Raw genomic sequence first — 17,161 nt, 5'->3', positions numbered from 1 at the left:
ATTAAAGGATTAACATAAATGGAAATTCAGCGAAATTTGAAATTAAGGAACCATCTTACCTGTAAGATAAAGTATCTGTTGGTATTTAAGTAAAGTAAAATGGTAATAGAGGGTTTTTATAATCCTCTAAGACTCTGTACTTTATGTAAGTTAAGATCACAATTATATAGAAAGGTTTTTGCTTGTACAAAGGTGATATAAAGATGAACAAAACAATTAGCTATAACAATGATTGTAAATCAAAAATTTTACAAAAATCCCTTACCTAGTCAAGCAGTTACTTTCTATATTTCTACACAGAATCAAGTCAGAATTAAACTCAGTCAGTAATTAAGACTTTCCTGATAAACACCTAATAAGCATCGAATGAAGAGATTTGATAAAAACCCAGAATAATTTACGTTTCGATAACCCTTGTTAAAAATTCGGGAAATTTTCGTGAACTTAATTACTTTCGCTAAATTGGCATTTTATGAACCATAAGTCATAAATGCCCTGTCAATTTTTGACTTCAAAATCACCCAGAAACAAGCTTAAACAATCAAACAGTTGAAAGCTTTCATCGATCGAGAAGTAGAAACCCAAACTATTTTTTATTATAATTAGTCAACGAGCCTCCTCTTCTCTTACATTAAATCCCCGAGGCAGCCAGCGTGCCGTCATCACCACCACAGGTGCCTCCAGATCGTTTATAAGAGCACCTGTCCTCACCTGACCGGACCCAGACGTTGCCCAGTTGCCGCACAGTGAAGAAGACCGCGGAGAATCCGAAATCCGAGCTCGAAAAAATAAAAACAAATACACAAAAACAGGTCGGGAATTGATTCATAAACAAATCAAGTGAGTCGTGCTCACAGTGTTTCTGTATCTGTGAAATAGAGAACCCTACAAATGATTCAATGTAGAGAAATATATATGTATACAGAAAGAGGCATCTCTCTCTCTCCCAGTAATGTGTATAACTTTGATAGTTTTGCCAATTTGTGGCGCAGTTTTGGTTCCGTATTTGGCAGTGTATGTGGTAAAAAAGTGCTCGTCGGCATTCTAACTTATCAGCAAATGTGTTTATAATGATGCTCCATGAGAGACTGATCATCATCAAAGTCGTGTCAGGGGAAATATAAATATTAAAATGTGTATGCTACTCAGTCCGGTTCCTTTGTTTCAACCGAGCAATGTGCCAAAAAAGTTGCTAATTATTAAAAGAAACCAAAAAATGAAAATTGTAAATCATCCACAGCGGACCGGTTGCTCAGCTTCAAAAGTCATTCAATTAGAACACCTCAATTGCCGAAAACAAAAAATCCCCGCTTCGATGGCAAAACTTGATAAGATCTTTTTTGTAAAAAAATGACAAGCAAAAGCGTAAACAAATTGGAATATAAATGGCGCATCCAAAATTCATATGGAATATAAAAGGCAAAAGGGAAAAAAGCAAACCAAAAAATAATAATAATATACATTTCTAAACGCCGAACAAAATTAGCAGAAACCGGTTTGTTCTCCCCTTAGACAATAACAAATTGAGTCCATAATATATATAGAGTCATATGGAATATATCCATTAATTTACATTTTGGGGGTTTCCGCTTTCGATTTGGCATCAGGCCGGGCGGCTTTCATAGCCGCGATTTCTTTTCGCCAATTCATTATTGAAAAATCGTGTAAAGGCAATTAGTTGCCTCAGCTGAGGGGGTTGCACATTTTATGAAATGCCTGTAATTGCAGGCTTTGAATTATTATTCACATAGTAAGTAACATTGTGGGGGAGGGATGCAGTGAAGCCAATGACCCAGGGTATTGATTACATGGGATTTGTGGCTCCCCGCACAGATTACCGGCTTATGCAAGCGGATTTATGGATTCTGGCCCCGGGTCTTCTAATGACAATGGATGCGAACTCTGGGGGAAACAAAGGGCCTCAGTCATTAGCTACAGACTTTATAATACATGATCTTATATATAAAGAATTCATCTTGGCTTCTACATTCTAGTATAAACATTTCCGTTCTGCTATTTACACTCCAAATTTGTGTATCTTAAATATGCATCGCTGGCTGTTAACCAGTTATTTTTACACTAATTTTCCAACCAGTTCTTAATGAATCCTTTGTTTTATGTCTCAACAGATCAACACTTCAATCGAAGTGAAATATAATGTGGAAGCTTCTGCTGATTTGTGTGGTGATGAGTTCCCTAAATGGAGAGTCATCTGGCGGTAAGACTACCTAAAAAAATATATTATTTCCTTATTTGTTAAACCAGAATGAGATTAATTTTAAAGCGCACATAACTGGGAGTTTAATTTTGTATTTATTTTGGATTTACTTTTTCTTAAAACTCCTGAATAAGGTTCTTAAAGATTAATGATTTGAAACCACATTGAATTAAGAGACTAGAGTTATAATGACTCAAAGAAGCCTAAATTATTGTCATCATCTCTTTGATGTTTAGTATTTTGTTAGTTTTCACTTAATGGGTTAAATCTTTCGAGTTTTTCTTACTTAGATGCATAAATAATTATTAAATGGTTAAGGACCTAAACCCTTTTTAAATTTTAACTATAATTCCTTTTATGTATGTTTGATTTTTTTTTTGTAAATGAGTTAAACCCTCCTTTCTTAATTAGCATGAATTTAATTTGATTTAAACTAAGCAAAAATATTAATTTATGAATATCTTATTTGCTTTTCAGCCAACAGGCAGCGATCCCGACCACGTCGGGCCTATGCCGGAGGATATGCTGGAGGATATGCCAGCAGTGGTGGAGGAACTGGTGGCTACACGGGAACCTACAACAGCGGCGGTGGTGGCTACTACGACTATGATGACTATGATGGCAACTCACCCAACTTTGGCATCATCGACCCGTACCTCTTCCATCAGCAGCTGACGAATCACATTTTGGCCCAGAACTATGCCAACCAACAGTGAGCATTGATCTTGTCCCTGGGGTCTTGGCTGGTTTATGGATGGCTTTGGCTTTTGGGTTTACTTAACGCTTGACCTCTGTCTATTCTTGTAGAGCTGTAACGGGTCTGGCCACGGCTGGCAATGCTTTTGCATCGGCAGATGCTTCTCTAACCGACGACAATGATATGTAATTACTACTAACCTAATCAGAGTTGCTCACATAGGGTCCTTAAGAGCCACGCAGCTTGCAGGATGCCTCAAGGCTCTCGAAGACTTAGGAGCATCTCTGAGCTTAACTTGAAACTAATGATCAGTCTGATCTTTTCCATATACTAATCCTTGTTTATATCCTCTGCAGTCGCATCCAGCAACAGATTGCCGCCCAGCAGGCCTATCATGACAACCTAGTTCGTCAGAATCGCTACCGTGGAGGATCATCGGGTGGATCGTCATACAACTCCCATCGCTATGCTCCCAGCTATGCCGTTGCTTCCGGATCCATCGGACCCAATGGACACCGCCAGACGGCCTATATTAACCCAGCCAATCCGGTAAGTTTATGGTATATAGTGTCTATATATATGTATATTTATAAGTCCTGCCTTTTGGATCTTAGTTTAAATAGTTTATTTTATAAGAAATATACTAATAAGGGATCATCTATTTAAAAACAAATATGTAAAAACTATTGATCCATGGCAAAATATATTTCTGCGCTAAAAGAATTAGGATTACTATATTAGCTTTCGCTTTAATACATTCAACTCCATAAAATACAAAGAGGAACTACAATAATTATTACTTCGAATGATCAAAATTGGATCATAGTGTTATTTAATTAGAATATTATGTAAATGGTAGCTTGTTTTGGTCTCTAATTTATAATATATAGATACTAATTGATCTGTATATCCAGTTATTATATTATTATATTTTTATAGCAAGGTATTATAATTTAAGTCAGAAGCTTGTAAAACTGTGAAAGAGTCATTTCCGACCACAGTTGATCTAGCCATGTCCGGTCAAATAATAAATTTTCAAAATTTTTTCTAAATTTCAGAATTTTACCAGGGGTTACATCGTAAAATTTTCAAAAATTTACAAAAATTTAAATTTTCTAAAATTTTAAATTGAGAATGCAGATTTATTAACCTAGTAAAACCTAACATATTCAACCTTTTCGAACTAAAATTGGTGCATTTTTGGCTTAGTTGTGAGTTTTTTAACTTTGGTATTTCGAAAAAATTGTCATATAGACAAATCGATAATTATCGATTTTCCAATCGACCCTATAATTAGATGGCAAGCTGCTAGAGTATATAAACTTTGGCTTTCTGAAATTAATTTTCTTTCTTCTTAAAGATAGAACTATACAACCCAAAATAACTCTTGTACCAACTTTGTAAATATAAGTCACACTATAGTGAAGTAATTCATTTACTAGTACAAAATATTAATACAATCAATTAAATTGAGATATTAGTTTTGTACCTGATAATTCCGAATTCAAAAAGTATTTAAAATACACTTAAAAATAATATAAACATCTTTCTAATTATAATTCTTTATTTACAGGCCTCTCCCAATATTGTGAACCGCTTTGGCGGCGGCAGCGGCGGTGGCTCCTCGTACTCGAGTTCCAGCAGCTCTGGAGGCGGCAGCGGTGGTGGTGGTGGCTACAAGGGCGTCTCAGTATCATCCTATAGCCACAGCAATGGAGATGGAACCAGCCGACGTGGCGCCCAGACCACGGTCAATGACAATGGAAAGGTTACCTCGTACTCGGTGCACTCTTAGGGGAATCGTTGACTTCTCTAATACTTCTATTCCGAGATTGTCAAAGCTGACCGAGCCCAATTAATTTTGTATAAAATAAATATATAAACATACATGTATTTTATTATATGTTCGCCGACTTTCTTATCTGTGGGATTTCCAGAGCGGCGAAGCTTTCTTTTATTAGAAAGTTCCCTCTCCCTTTCACGCACAAAATATGCAACTTTTTTGTATATTGACCTTGATTTTTGGTGCTCTATTAGATTTTGTATATAAATAAATCATTTCGCGATAAAGTGTTATATACTTGGGGTTTATTTTATGAATATATTGCTATATATTTAAATGATTATTTTTATTTGTTTGTTTTGCTTTGACATTTCCTTTTCTTAATGGATGGAAGAGCTTATCAAAGGTGACAGGAAATGATCTATCTCTCAGTTGGTTTGATTCAATATAAAATGGCTAAATTCCAAGGAAGGAATTCTTCAGTCAAAGTTGAGCTCTGGAGAATTGTGTATCCGGAATTTGTAAGAATTTTTAGGCATCCAAAAATAATCTTAACATCTTGAGGGGATTGAGATACATTCCACATCAATTAGATGCAAATTTAGCACATTTTCTAAAAATAAATACAGATTGTCAAACTTTAAACACTCTGAAACAACTAGAATTAAGAAACCTATAAATCTTACATCACAACTAGCCTAAAATCTTCTTAATCAGTTTAGATTTAATAGATTATAATCTCAAATGAAATTCCTGGAAATTTCTACATCGCATTTCATGCCAAGTTTGTTTACAAAACTAACGTAATCCGCAAATAGTAATAGAGCGAAAAGCGAAATGTATACTTCCTGAAACATAATTTACGTTCCAAGGTCTATTATATATTCCTTCACCTTGATCAACGCTATATTCTAAGTTCAAAGTGAGCTCATTACCATCGCCTTCCACCTATAAACATATAAATAATTAATCTCGCAATCGAACATGGCAACTATATACTAGGTATGTCTTTGGGCAAGGTTCCTCCGCGAACAACAATAAATCGAAATAAACCGTAATCTATATAGGGAGATGATGTCGCAATTAACTTTCATCACTCGGCTTTCTGCACCAATTGCGAGCTCCAATTCGCTGGGTATATAGTACACATTATCAGTGCCGCGGCCCAGAGTGGCATCCTCTCTAGGTCAAGAATCAATCGGTTCAAGTCTGACTTATATGCGAGAGCCTTATCATCGCCAATGTCTGGGGCTTTAAAGCGCGCTCCGAATCGCCGGATTCCTTAGTTCGATTTCAATCGCGAGCGTCGAACGTTTTTCCGGAGGAAAATAATCAATACCCAAAGAAAAAAAATGAATAAGCTGCTGATTTTGGCCTTGTGCCTGGGTGTGGTCTGTGCAGGTAGTGCGCGATTTTTATAAATTCTTTAAAAAAAAACTAAAGTAATGCAAGCTGGCGGCTATATCCTGTCCAAACTGAATCGATCAACGATAGCCTTATCAGCTCCGTTGGAAGTGTGATGTCGTCATTGCCATGGGAGGATTTTCCCTCAATGAAAATATTTACACAACACCTTGGAAAATTGTGTAATTGTGGCGCGTGTTGCGATAAGAGATTGTGTGATTTTTTTCAAGTATTAGAAATAATATATACATTTTCTTTGGATTACATCACTTAGATTGTTAACTAAAAGAGAGTGTGTTCAAAAGAGAGCTTCATAAATTAATTGAAATATATTTTAAAAGAAGTTTAAATTGAAATACTAATTAACTTTCTCTCTCTTACTTTCAGATTTCCAGAATAGGTAAGTTCTTCTAGGAAATTGTATTTATTTCTGCTCATAACCTTTGATATGTTTTTCAATTTTGGTATAATGGTTAGACAAAAAAGGAACGATTTCCATGCTCGGTAAGTGCAAATGTGGCAAATGTTGAAGAATTTTCATTTTGTATTGGCTAAAATTGAAATTTCCCCCATTGGCTGGCATGGCACTTCAAAATTTTTAATCCAAATTACTGAAATGGTTAATGGAACATCGTTAAAAAAACTACTTCCTAATTTCAGAATGATTTCAAAGATTGGATTGTAAAGCACTGTCAAAGAAATGCATTCTTGAATTATGAAATGGTTTATAATATTTTATTTACAATATTTAATAAAGACCCAAATTCTTCCCTTAGCCACTATACAAGTCATAACCAGGCTGTGGAGCAGGCCCGCAAGAATGCCTACGGTTCGGGTGGCGGCTATGCTGGAGGAGTCTCTGGCCAGGTCGATGGCTCCGCTAGCTTGGGTAAACTGGAGAGCTCCTACGATTCCGTGGGCGTGACGGAGTCGGTCGAGGGTGCCGGAATTGGCGGCACTGAGGTGGGCGGTGGTGCTGGATTCACCGGCTCCTCCAGTGGCCAAAACTCTGGCTCCTTTGGTACCCAGAATTCTGCCTCTTTTGGCGGCCAGAACACTGCCGGTTTTGGAGCCCATAATTCTGCATCCTTCGCTTCCAACAATGCCGCCTCCTTTGGTAGCCAATTCTCCAGCAACGCCGCCTTTACGTCCAGCTCCAACCAAGCCTCCACTTTTGGCCACAGTTTGGGCTCCAACGTGGAGTTCGCCGATAACTCCAATGCCGGCACCAAGGTCAACTTCGGTGGCGCCAACTCGAACTCTGTGGACGCCGAATTCGTTGGGGGTGCCGTCCAGTCCGTCCACTCCATTCCCGCCGCCCAGGGCAATGTGGAGTACTACCGCGAGGAGAAGGTGAGCTCCGCCGCCCCCGTGACCTATACCGTCCCCGCCTCCTCGGAGAAGTACATTCGCCACGAGGAGCGTACCGTCCAGCAGCAGCCCACGGTCCAGGTTTACCAGGCTCCCGCACAGACCGCCCACTACTACCAGCGTAGGGTGACCACCACCGCCTCCGCTCCCCAGGTGGTGCAGCCCTCTGCCCGCCTTACCTACGGCACCAGCTCCAACCTGGCCTCCAACTTTGGCAGCAACTCGGCCTTCTCCTCGCAGCTCGGCAGCTCCTTCGGTCAGAACTTGGCCTCCAACAGCGGACTCTTTGCGGGACAGAACAGCGCTTTGACCGCTGGTCAGAGCAGTGGATTCAACAGCGGATTCAACAGCGGATTCAGCAGCCAACTAAATGCGGGACACACCGGCTTCAGCTCGCAGAGCAACTCCCAACTGTCGCAGCTGGTCAACCAGGTTCAACAGACCGCTCGTCAGCAGGCTGGCTCCAGCTCCGTCTCCGGCAACCAGGTTCAGGCCGGTGGCTACCAGGGCACCCAGAGTGGTTTCAACGCGGGCACCCACAGCGGTTTCAACACGGGCTACGGCTTCAACACGGCCAGCTCCCTGAACTCGGCCAGCTCCCTGAATGCCGGAAACAGTGCTTCCCTGCTCAGTGGCAGCCAGGGATCTCTGTTCGGAGGTCAGTCTCTGCTCAACAGCGGAGTATTTGGCCAGCACGGCAGCCAGCTGGGACAGAACAGTGGCCTGCAGGCAGGCTTTGGAGCTGGACTTGGAGCCGGACAATCAGGCAGCAACTACCAGACCAAGCAGTGGGAGAAGCAGTCCAAGTGGTCCTCCCAGTCGGAGGTAAGTTTGCATTACATATTCTTAGTTTTTTCTAACTTTCTGGATTAAGTAGATTATTAACGTAAGGATCAAAGTCATCATTGTATAAATTGATGAATTCAAAATTAGATTCAGCTTGATTAATGAAAGTGTAACCAAATTATTTGCGTAGGCACACTTTCTATAGTGAAAATTTCGTTGATTTCTTGATTCTTTCCTCTGTTCCAGTTCGACTCCAATGGTCAGGTGAAGAACTATAGGGATCTGGCCACCGGTGAGAGCGAGAAGGTCAACATCAATGGCAAGGAGGCCGGCTACCATGCAGCCACTGCCACTGTCGATGACAACGGAAAGATTGGCACCCACAGTGTCCACTCCTAAGAGGTGTAGCTCTCAAAACCTTATCTAAATCCAATTTTAGAAGCCTTTCGTGTTCTTAGAGAATGAGTCATAATCTGAATGTTATTGTGAAATAATGTGAAAATAAAAAATATAAACAAAATATGTAAGACTCAACTGTACTTATTAAAAAACCTGGAAAGACTATAATTGTTAAAGGTATCATTGAGGAAAATTTAAAAATAATGGATTGAAACACACATAGTTCTATAGTTAGTTAGGTAGATAAGAACGTCTTTAGGTCCCGAAAAGGGTCAATACAATCAAGTGATTCTCATTACTGAGTTGTATAAATGTTTTTAGTTAAACACCATTGAATTCCCTCTATTTAATCAATCCTACTCACTTTTTATTATGAAACGAATGATATATATAATTCAAGACGTCTCAGGAAAAGGGTTTCTCTAGCTTTCCATCCACCACCTGAACGACACCACTGTTGATGACACCTTTATGCTGTTCCCAGGACTTGTTGTCCCGACGGCGCCTAAAATCCCCGGAGGACATGCAATAGCAGGGCTTCCAGCTGGGACGACGATAAGTCTGTCCATGCTCCTGCGGTGCCCGCTCTGTGGTCCACACGGGAACGTAGTGTGTCCAGGTCTCACCATTCCGATAGACACTCCCAGCATCTGAACTTCCGCCGGTGTACACATTCTGTGGATAGTAGTGTGGATAGTAGCCACCGCCACCTCGACTGGAGGATCCCTGGTAGCCTCGTTGTTCCCCAGAGAAGTTGGGATTCCACTGGGACTTGGGATCATATGGTTTCCGAGTCTTGTGCTTGGAGTCGCTGCCACCGCGACCCTTGTAGATGGGGACACTGGCGTCCTCTGAGAAAGAAGATGCAAAGAATTAAAGTTTAGAAATGGTATAAATAAAAGAAATGATAATTAATATGGTTTCAAACATTTACTGCCACACTAATTTCTTCTTTTTCTCCCAAAGTGACAGTTTGAAGTGAAAGTGAAATTAAAAAGTACCTTCTGGCTGATGCCAGGACTCACCCTTGTCGCCCTGCTGCTGGGCGGAGCTGGTCTCGTTTCCATCCGCCTCCGAGGTTATCTCGAACGTGATGTCCGTGTGGATGCCCACACGCTTCTTGTGCTTGCCCAAATCCGTAATTTCCACGCTCTCCTTGGACTCTATATTTGTTTTTTACAAATATATATATACATTTTCTTTTTTTTTGTTGGTTTTGGGCCCAAAGGGAATGGGTCTCGTTGACCAGCTGAGGTGTGAGCGGATTTAATTACCTTTCGTTTGCTGCTGTCCATCGCCCGTATCGACAGTCACCCGAACGCCATGGATCTTGGGTCGATTTCCCCCGGTGGTGCCTCCTCCTCCTCCTCCAGCTCCGCTCAAGCTGCGTCCTGTGCCCTGGTCATAGCTCCCATTGCCAGTGACTCCACCCACCTGCCCTTGTCCCGGCTGTCCGGTTAAGCCCGTCTGATTGTTGCTCCCGTTGCTCTCATCGAAATCCAGCTTGGAGGACACTTTATTCGCCTGACCTGGTTGCGCCAGCGTTGTTTGTTTTCGGTTTAGCATGGAAATTAGATTTAGCAGAAATTTAATTAAAGTTATGTAAGCACTACAGACCCACTTTTACCCTCTGCCAGTTCCCTTTCCCATTTCCCATTTCCATCTCCAGCTTGGACCTCAATTGGAGGAACTGGAGCGTAACCGAGTCCATGGCGTATAAGTGATGCAATTAGCGCACAGTGACTTATTTATGGATATGCACCGCTCTCAAGTGATTCAGATGACTGAACTAATCTGGAACTTGAGCTGCGGGTTTTCCGATTTGAAATCGCACTTGAATATAGCCCCAATTATGGGATTAGTTGCAATCAGAATCGGTTTAGATGGGAGTGACTACCCTGGGGGTTTGAGGTCTTTACTATGTATGTTAAGTTGCGGATTGCAATTACTGTATTTTGCTCACTTAATTTTATGAAAGTTTTATTCTGTTCCGGGATTAAGTATTATTGTTATATTAAATCATTAATTAGATTCAAGTGAATCACAAGTTTATGTCCTTTTTGTAAGTTTAAAGTTGGTCACACATTAATTCTGTCACTTGAAGTGAAAAATTATATATGGTGTGTCATTCGTATCAATTCCGTCATCTTGATAACTTGTCAGAGAATATTTTGTTCGATTTTCAGTGCGAGTGAGAAGCAGCAGAGAAAATGCCATTAGGAGACACTTCCACGGGTCCCATCGACATTCTTAAGGATGACTTGAATGATGAGGATCTGAACCATCGCATAAATGCCATCAAGAGGCTGCCGATGATTGCCTTGTGTTTGGGCAAGGAACGCACTCTAGGCGAGTTGATACCCTTCCTTAACGAGACCATCTACGACGAGACTGAGGTGTTGCTGGTTCTGGCCGATCAACTGGGCAAGTTTACCAGTCTCGTTGGCGGTCCCGAAAATGCCATGTACCTGATTCCAATACTCGAGAGTCTGGCCACCGTCACGGATTGTGTGGTCCGGAGCAAGGCCATTGAATCTCTGTGCACCGTGATCGCCCAGCACAGTGCCCAGGACCTGCTGAAATATGTGATTCCGATGATGCGACGCCTCACCAACGGCAGCTGGTTCACCTTTCGCATTTCAGCCTGCGGCCTTTTTGCGACCTGCTATCCACGTGTCAGCGAGCAGGTGAAGGCACAGCTCCGGAGCAGCTTCTATATCCTGTGCAAGGACACGGAGGTCATTGTGCGCAAGGAGGCGGCCATTAGTATGGTAGAGTTCACCAAGGTAATGGAGGGAATGAGCAGGTGGGAATTCCTTCCCAGCTGTGCCGTACTGACTATGGATAAGGATGACACTGTTGCTATGCTGGCCGTGGAGTCTTATATCATGGTTGCGCAATTCCTGACCCAGATTGAAGTGGATTTCCTGATCTGGCCCACAATAAGGCGATGCGCCAAAGAGTCATCGTGGGCCGCGCGCTATATGGTGGCCGAAAAGATTGTGGACTTGCAGAAGGCAGTCTATCCCAAGACGACGCTACTCAAGCTGGTGAAAGTCTTCCAGAAGTTGCTCAAGGACACTGAGGTCAAGGTACGCACTGCGGCGGCCTCCAAGGTTAGCGATTTCTGCGGCAACCTGTACAAGGCCAAACATGAGAAGGTCATTCTAAGCTCTATTTTGCCCTGTGCTCGTGATCTGGTCTCGGATCCGAATGTGGATGTTAGGTCAGCTCTGGCCTCTGTCATCATGAACGTGAGTTCCATCCTGGGTGCCTCTTACACCGTGGAGCGCTTGCTGCCCATGTTCTACACTCTGGTTAAGGACGAGAATCCGAAAGTGCGCCTGAATTTAATCTCAAATTTGAAGAGCGTCAATGAAATCATTGGCATCCAGCAGCTGTCGAACTCGCTGCTTCCGGCCATCGTTGAGTTATACGAGGATCCTAGCATTGAGATCCACCTGGGCATCATTGGCGTAATGCCCACTCTGGCCGGTCAGTTCGGTCAGGTGTTCTTTGACAAGAACCTAACCTGTCTCTTTATGGGCTCCCTCAGAGATCCTGTCTATGGGATTCGCGAGACTGCTGTTATCAATCTAAAGAAGCTAGTCGCGGCTTTTGGAGTTCTCTGGGCCGAGGAAGTCGTCATTCCTGGAATATTGACCATGCCCTGCGACCCGGAATATTCGTACAGAATGACTTACTTGTTCTGCGTGAACTTCTTGGCCGAGATTTGCGGCATCGATATCAACACCAAGATTCTGCTACCCAGAGTTCTTCAACTCGCCGGCGATCCTGTCGCCAATATTCGCTTCAATGTGGCCAAAACCCTGGAGAAGATTTTCCCCTTCCTGGAGGAGAGTGTCATCGATGCCCAATTGAAGCCCACTCTAGACAAGTTGATCACGGATAGGGATGTGGATGTCAAGTTTTTCGCTGCTCAAGCCATCGCAGGTGAGCAGCAGCAAATCAATCTTGTATATTTCATATTTACTTTCTTCTTTTTTCATTAGCAATAATACCAAGGAATTGAATATTAAAGTGAATCCCCGATTAAGGCATTGCTTAGGGATGGGAGAGAAGTCTAGACCAGAACAGAGTACACTATCACATGCCAAGGAGAGTCACCAAACATTATAAAATACATACTAAAATTATATATTAAAAATTAACACATAAACAAAAAGAATATTAAAACATTTAGCAGAGTTTGCAGAGGTGCGCCAGAGGAATTTAATGATTAGGGAACGCTCTTGCAATGCCATGTAAATCTTGTGTTTTTCCCAAAAGTTCTCCGAGACTTTAGGCTTGGATTTGATCACTTTTTTGTATTGTTTCAGCTTTAAAAGTAATTTAATTATTATAAACAATCAGTTAAGATCACCGTGAAACTTGAATTTCACCCAAAATATAGTAGTTCCCCCGCTAATGGAATTTCCCCCAAAAATTGTGCGGAACGAAAGGAAGGCTTCAAGAGTTCGATTTGCTAACTCATGGAGGAGCTTCTGCCACCCGCCGCGTGATTGATTATTGAACAATTGCTCTCAACAACCTTGGACACCGTGATGAGTTAGCAGCAGGCCACAGAATATTAACAAGTGGCAGAAGGCGGTGAAAGATCGCGTTGTTGACAGCATCTTGTTACTTTTTGCTCTTCCCGATAATGGGCTTTTCCCCAAGGAGTTTCGCGAACAATTCTCGAGTGTGGAGCGCGTCTTGTGTGCGCACTTGAAAGCCGCCGACAAACAACTAAGCGATGCAAAACAACCAAAGCTAACTTCGAATATCAACGGCGATTCATTAAAATTAACTTACGAAGCTGGAGAGCAGAAAAAAACAGCTTTTGTTTATAATTCTATTTCAGTTTCACTTGATGTCGATGGTTTGTGCACAAAGAGAAACAGAGTTTGTTCTCTGTTAATTATTTATAACTTAAAAAATAAAAGAAACGTAAGAGCTTAGTATTTTAAATTTCTTAAAGTCTTTAAGTCATAAGATATTTAAGAAATAGTAATATATTTAATTCATTTTATAAAGGATACTTTTTCAGCATTATTTAATATGCAATTTGTAAAAGATACTCATTTAAAACCATGCAATATTCTTAATGTAATTTATAATAGATAGTTCTTAAAGGCAGAACTTTAAGGTATTTTAAAGAATCTATTTTAGATTTTAATTTCAAATTTCCTTTTCAAATTGTTTTAAAAATATGGATTGAAAATAATTTTTCTCCACGTGTGCTTCTGTTGTTGACGGCTCGTTAGGGCTTTGCGGATAAGATCTTGACTCGGCCCGGAGTGAGTTGTTGCAGTTGCCTCTGGTGCACTTGTGGGTGGGGCCAGTTGCACCTGAGCAGGTAACGAAATGCGTAAGTCGGAACACCCGACTTGCGACGATTCAATCCCCTTCAATCCCCTTGCCAGTAATTGGCTTTAATCGGTTGGCTGGCATCTCTTGCGATTGTTCTGATGCCGTTTCCGCCGTATCTGTATCTTGGAGATTCCATTGTATCTAGCTGTGTTGTTGTTCTGTGGTTTGTTTTTGGGCCTTTTCATAATGCTCTCATCGTTAATCATGGGATGCCGAGCGCTTCTCTATGGCTATATGGCTGGCAATTATATTCTGTGGCAATTTTGACAGCGGCCAAGCGATTATCGTCATTAGCCCCCCCGGAGAAATACGAAGTTCATCGCGTCTCAAGTTCAAGCTGAATCTGAAAATAAATTGCGTTCTATTCGAAGGTTCATTTATTTATCGGATGTATATTTTTGGGGACTTTCTTATCCGTATCTTGGTCTGCATTTCGGTGGGTGGTGGTGCACTAATGAAGGCTTTTCCCATTGTCCTAGCAACGCCCACGAATCAACCACTTCCTCAAGAGAAAATATATGGATCTAGATCTCCCCATAACCGCACATGTTGGAATAATAATGCTGTATAAGCCACGAACCCCATTCAACCCCTGGTCCGAAGCAATTAATTAGCAATTGCATTTGCCGCTGTCATTACGTGTGATAATTAAAAGGACTCTCTCTAGGGTGGCCCCAAAGAAAGCAGGCAAAAGAAGTCCTCTGGCAAATGTATGGCCATAAATCGTATGCCCTTTTGGGCCCGGCCAACATATCCTGTGCCCGGCTGCAAATGCACTTTAATCTGGAATTTATCAAGCGTAATAGTTTTGCCCCTCACTTGTGGCGAGGTTAGCCGGCAGAGCTTTTGTAATCTCAGGGATTAGACTGCAGGGCAGGAGGAGGACCGGTGTGGTTGGATGGGTCTCGAGCGAAACCATTAAACAGATGGATTTCGTTGTCAACCTTTTTATTACAAGGCATGAGTGGTCGAGGCAACCTGACATGTTCAGGGGTTATATTGCTTTCGCAGGAAATCATTGTATTTTGCTTGGAAAGATTGCAGAGTCTATTGCTGTAATTATAAGAAGATTTCTACGTATTCTTGTGGGGAAATATGTAGGATACTTGTGCATTATAATAAAGGTACACTCTTTCACAATTCCTCAAAGATTGTGGTATCCTATACGAATACAATATAATTTAGTTTAGTATAGAAGAACTCATTTAAGGTAAACTTGAGTATATTTTCGTTCAAACCTATAACTTGAATCATTTTATGATATTTTTAATAATTGTTAACAATTCAATATCTGTGAACCTTTATTAATCTGTAAAACAAATCAAATAGTTCTTTTTAATAAAACAGCTAAAATTTAAAGGCTTTCATCAAGTGTTTTGGTATGTTAGCTAAACACATTATTAGGCTGATTTTAAAGCCATTTATAACAAAATAAATTGGAACCCCTTGAATCACTTAATCCCTTTCATAATATATACTTCAAAAATCTGGTAAATAAATCCGTGGAGGCATTCCCTCAACCCTTTCCCAGTTCCCTTTGACTAACCAACTTGTTTAATATAGTTTTTGTTTTGCTGAATCCATCTCCATCTGTACATCTGCATCTGCATCTCGGCCAGAATCGGTTCCCCATTTGGTCTCTGCTCTCGACCGGCTGACTGACAGCTTCTGCTGTTTGTGCGTTGTGTTGTGTGTTGGCCGGTGATTTGCATAAAGTTTTGCATTTGCTTACATCAACTCACTATAATTCTCATTGTTCCTATGCATTTGTGTTGCACTCGCCGGACGGTGGAGAAGTTCAAGTGCGTTTTCCAGCGAGTTGCTTGCATAATTCTATGGGCCCTTCAACACCAGAAAAACCTCTCAAATCTCTGACGGGGCAAGAGGAGTTTGCCATCCGTTTGGACAAAGGCATACTTTTAGGCTGTTTTTTTTGAAATACTTTGGAAAGGAGCTACTGCTTCTGGTGTTGACTTGGCCACAGATTCTTCTTTGGCCATAAATGTTAATTACATAGAGAATATACATACATATATAGTAAATAATGGAGGGACAGACGCCTGAACACCTATCTAGCAGATGCAGATACAAAGATACAACATGTCTGGCTGGCCAAGAACAATTACCATTGTCGGGCATCGGACAGAGGCCAGCAGGGCAAACAATTAAACTGGCAAAATCAAAATCGAAATTTACTAATTTATGCGTCTAGCTGCCATTTACAGTTTATCCAAAATTACACTGGCCACCTCTTCATAAATTGTACAATTTTGCAGGGGCCATCCTTGAACTAATGAAATAATGGGACGGTCGAATTAAATTATGGCCGGCGGAATCCCAAAGGACCACAGGAACAGGACTCGGGACAATAACTAAATTTGCACCCGACCAAGGTACAGACATTTTTTGATTGCATTGTTGCCGTTTGATTTGCAACCACTCGAGGAACATGCCACCCACCACCGCCACCACATCCTTCCGAAGGGCAATTCGACACCTTGGAATACCAGGAACCCAAGGACATCACCCCAGCACTCTCAGGCTCTTCCACTTCCGACCCTCATTGACTATTCACACTCATGTATTTCTCTACCATCGCCGTATTATTATTATTATATTTTTTTTTTCTCTCCTTTCGCTGTATATAAAATTTTTATTATTTGCTCGTTTACGGCTCTAGCGTTTTCTCTTTCCATAGCTCTCTTATTTTCCTGCCCGGGTTTATCGTTCCTCGTGTAGTGCGAAATTATCACAAAACGCATTGAATTTGCTTTTGTTGTTGTCGGGTGTCGGCTGCCTTTGCCCGCCGCCATACCCCGCTGTGGAAAATCATTTTTCCACCCCCTCTGCATCGGTTGCCCCTCCCCCTAAGTCGCTCCAGTCGTCTGCACTTGAAAAAATCGACACTAGGTATAGTAATATTTTTATTTAAAAACTTTTAGGACAAATCGATGTTTAAAAATCTCATAGCTAAGCTAAAATAACATTAATTTCAATTTGGAAAGCATTCCTATGTAAAGTTTTATTAAGTTAAAAAATTGGGCTAAAAAATGTGCATACTCAATTTACAATTTTAAAAAATTTAAATTTTTGCAAATTTAGAAAATTTTAACAATGTAACCCCTTATAA

At 41.1% G+C, this 17,161-nt stretch overlaps 4 protein-coding genes across 15 annotated transcripts; 3 read left to right on the top strand and 1 right to left on the bottom strand.

Moving 5' to 3' along the window:
- Window positions 1–628: 628 nt before the first annotated feature.
- On the top strand, window positions 629–4,818 carry LOC110181366 (uncharacterized). 12 transcript variants are annotated; one of them, XM_086837288.1, is made up of 6 exons: window positions 629–812; window positions 2,130–2,218; window positions 2,696–2,930; window positions 3,026–3,100; window positions 3,272–3,464; window positions 4,489–4,818. In XM_086837288.1, the coding sequence occupies exons 2-6, from the start codon at window positions 2,158–2,160 to the stop codon at window positions 4,708–4,710; spliced, it is 786 nt and encodes a 261-aa protein (XP_086693414.1). In that variant the 5' UTR covers window positions 629–812; window positions 2,130–2,157; the 3' UTR covers window positions 4,711–4,818. The 12 variants fall into 12 exon arrangements, with proteins under 12 accessions (XP_086693414.1, XP_020804753.2, XP_020804749.2 ...); XM_020949090.2 differs by having other exon boundaries at window positions 631–840; XM_020949093.2 differs by having other exon boundaries at window positions 724–1,014.
- Window positions 4,819–5,960: 1,142 nt separating this feature from the next.
- Window positions 5,961–8,779, top strand: fon (fondue). Its single transcript, XM_020949069.2, has 5 exons — window positions 5,961–6,099; window positions 6,490–6,502; window positions 6,580–6,606; window positions 6,879–8,298; window positions 8,506–8,779. The coding sequence occupies exons 1-5, from the start codon at window positions 6,051–6,053 to the stop codon at window positions 8,656–8,658; spliced, it is 1,662 nt and encodes a 553-aa protein (XP_020804728.2). The 5' UTR covers window positions 5,961–6,050; the 3' UTR covers window positions 8,659–8,779.
- A 215-nt stretch (window positions 8,780–8,994) lies between these two features.
- Window positions 8,995–13,440, bottom strand: LOC110181398 (uncharacterized). Its single transcript, XM_020949132.2, has 4 exons — window positions 13,211–13,440; window positions 9,933–10,187; window positions 9,684–9,821; window positions 8,995–9,509 (listed from the first exon to the last, which is right to left on the bottom strand). The coding sequence occupies exons 1-4, from the start codon at window positions 13,293–13,295 to the stop codon at window positions 9,064–9,066; spliced, it is 924 nt and encodes a 307-aa protein (XP_020804791.2). The 5' UTR covers window positions 13,296–13,440; the 3' UTR covers window positions 8,995–9,063.
- Window positions 10,618–13,044, top strand: LOC110181397 (serine/threonine-protein phosphatase 2A 65 kDa regulatory subunit A beta isoform-like). The gene is made up of 2 exons (XM_020949131.2): window positions 10,618–12,612; window positions 12,672–13,044. The coding sequence occupies exons 1-2, from the start codon at window positions 10,869–10,871 to the stop codon at window positions 12,689–12,691; spliced, it is 1,764 nt and encodes a 587-aa protein (XP_020804790.2). The 5' UTR covers window positions 10,618–10,868; the 3' UTR covers window positions 12,692–13,044.
- Window positions 13,441–17,161: the final 3,721 nt, after the last annotated feature.

This window comes from Drosophila serrata, unplaced genomic scaffold, assembly GCF_035046125.1.
Source record: "Drosophila serrata isolate PLE 108 unplaced genomic scaffold, ASM3504612v1 contig_302, whole genome shotgun sequence".
Taxonomy (NCBI): domain Eukaryota; kingdom Metazoa; phylum Arthropoda; class Insecta; order Diptera; family Drosophilidae; genus Drosophila; species Drosophila serrata.
Note: the sequence above shows the minus strand (reverse complement) of the source record. Positions and strands in the feature narration are given on the sequence as shown.

What these genes read in the sequence shown, in the direction of transcription:
- LOC110181366 (XM_086837288.1), top strand. Translation starts at nt 2,158, where the DNA reads ATGTGGAAGCTTCTGCTGATTTGTGTGGTGATGAGTTCCCTAAATGGA. An exon ending in CAGAACTATGCCAACCAACA is followed by an intron (nt 2,931 to 3,025) that starts GTGAGCATTGAT and finishes CTATTCTTGTAG; the next exon opens with AGCTGTAACGGGTCTGGCCA. An exon ending in CTAACCGACGACAATGATAT is followed by an intron (nt 3,101 to 3,271) that starts GTAATTACTACT and finishes TATCCTCTGCAG; the next exon opens with TCGCATCCAGCAACAGATTG.
- fon (XM_020949069.2), top strand. Translation starts at nt 6,051, where the DNA reads ATGAATAAGCTGCTGATTTTGGCCTTGTGCCTGGGTGTGGTCTGTGCA. An exon ending in AGGAACGATTTCCATGCTCG is followed by an intron (nt 6,607 to 6,878) that starts GTAAGTGCAAAT and finishes TTCTTCCCTTAG; the next exon opens with CCACTATACAAGTCATAACC. An exon ending in AGTGGTCCTCCCAGTCGGAG is followed by an intron (nt 8,299 to 8,505) that starts GTAAGTTTGCAT and finishes CCTCTGTTCCAG; the next exon opens with TTCGACTCCAATGGTCAGGT.
- LOC110181397 (XM_020949131.2), top strand. Translation starts at nt 10,869, where the DNA reads ATGCCATTAGGAGACACTTCCACGGGTCCCATCGACATTCTTAAGGAT. An exon ending in CGCTGCTCAAGCCATCGCAG is followed by an intron (nt 12,613 to 12,671) that starts GTGAGCAGCAGC and finishes TTTTTTCATTAG; the next exon opens with CAATAATACCAAGGAATTGA.
- LOC110181398 (XM_020949132.2), bottom strand. Translation starts at nt 13,295, where the DNA reads ATGCTGTCAACAACGCGATCTTTCACCGCCTTCTGCCACTTGTTAATA. An exon ending in AACTCATCACGGTGTCCAAG is followed by an intron (nt 10,188 to 13,210) that starts GTTGTTGAGAGC and finishes TGGCGCAACCAG; the next exon opens with GTCAGGCGAATAAAGTGTCC. An exon ending in CCAGCAGCAGGGCGACAAGG is followed by an intron (nt 9,510 to 9,683) that starts GTGAGTCCTGGC and finishes CTTCTTTCTCAG; the next exon opens with AGGACGCCAGTGTCCCCATC.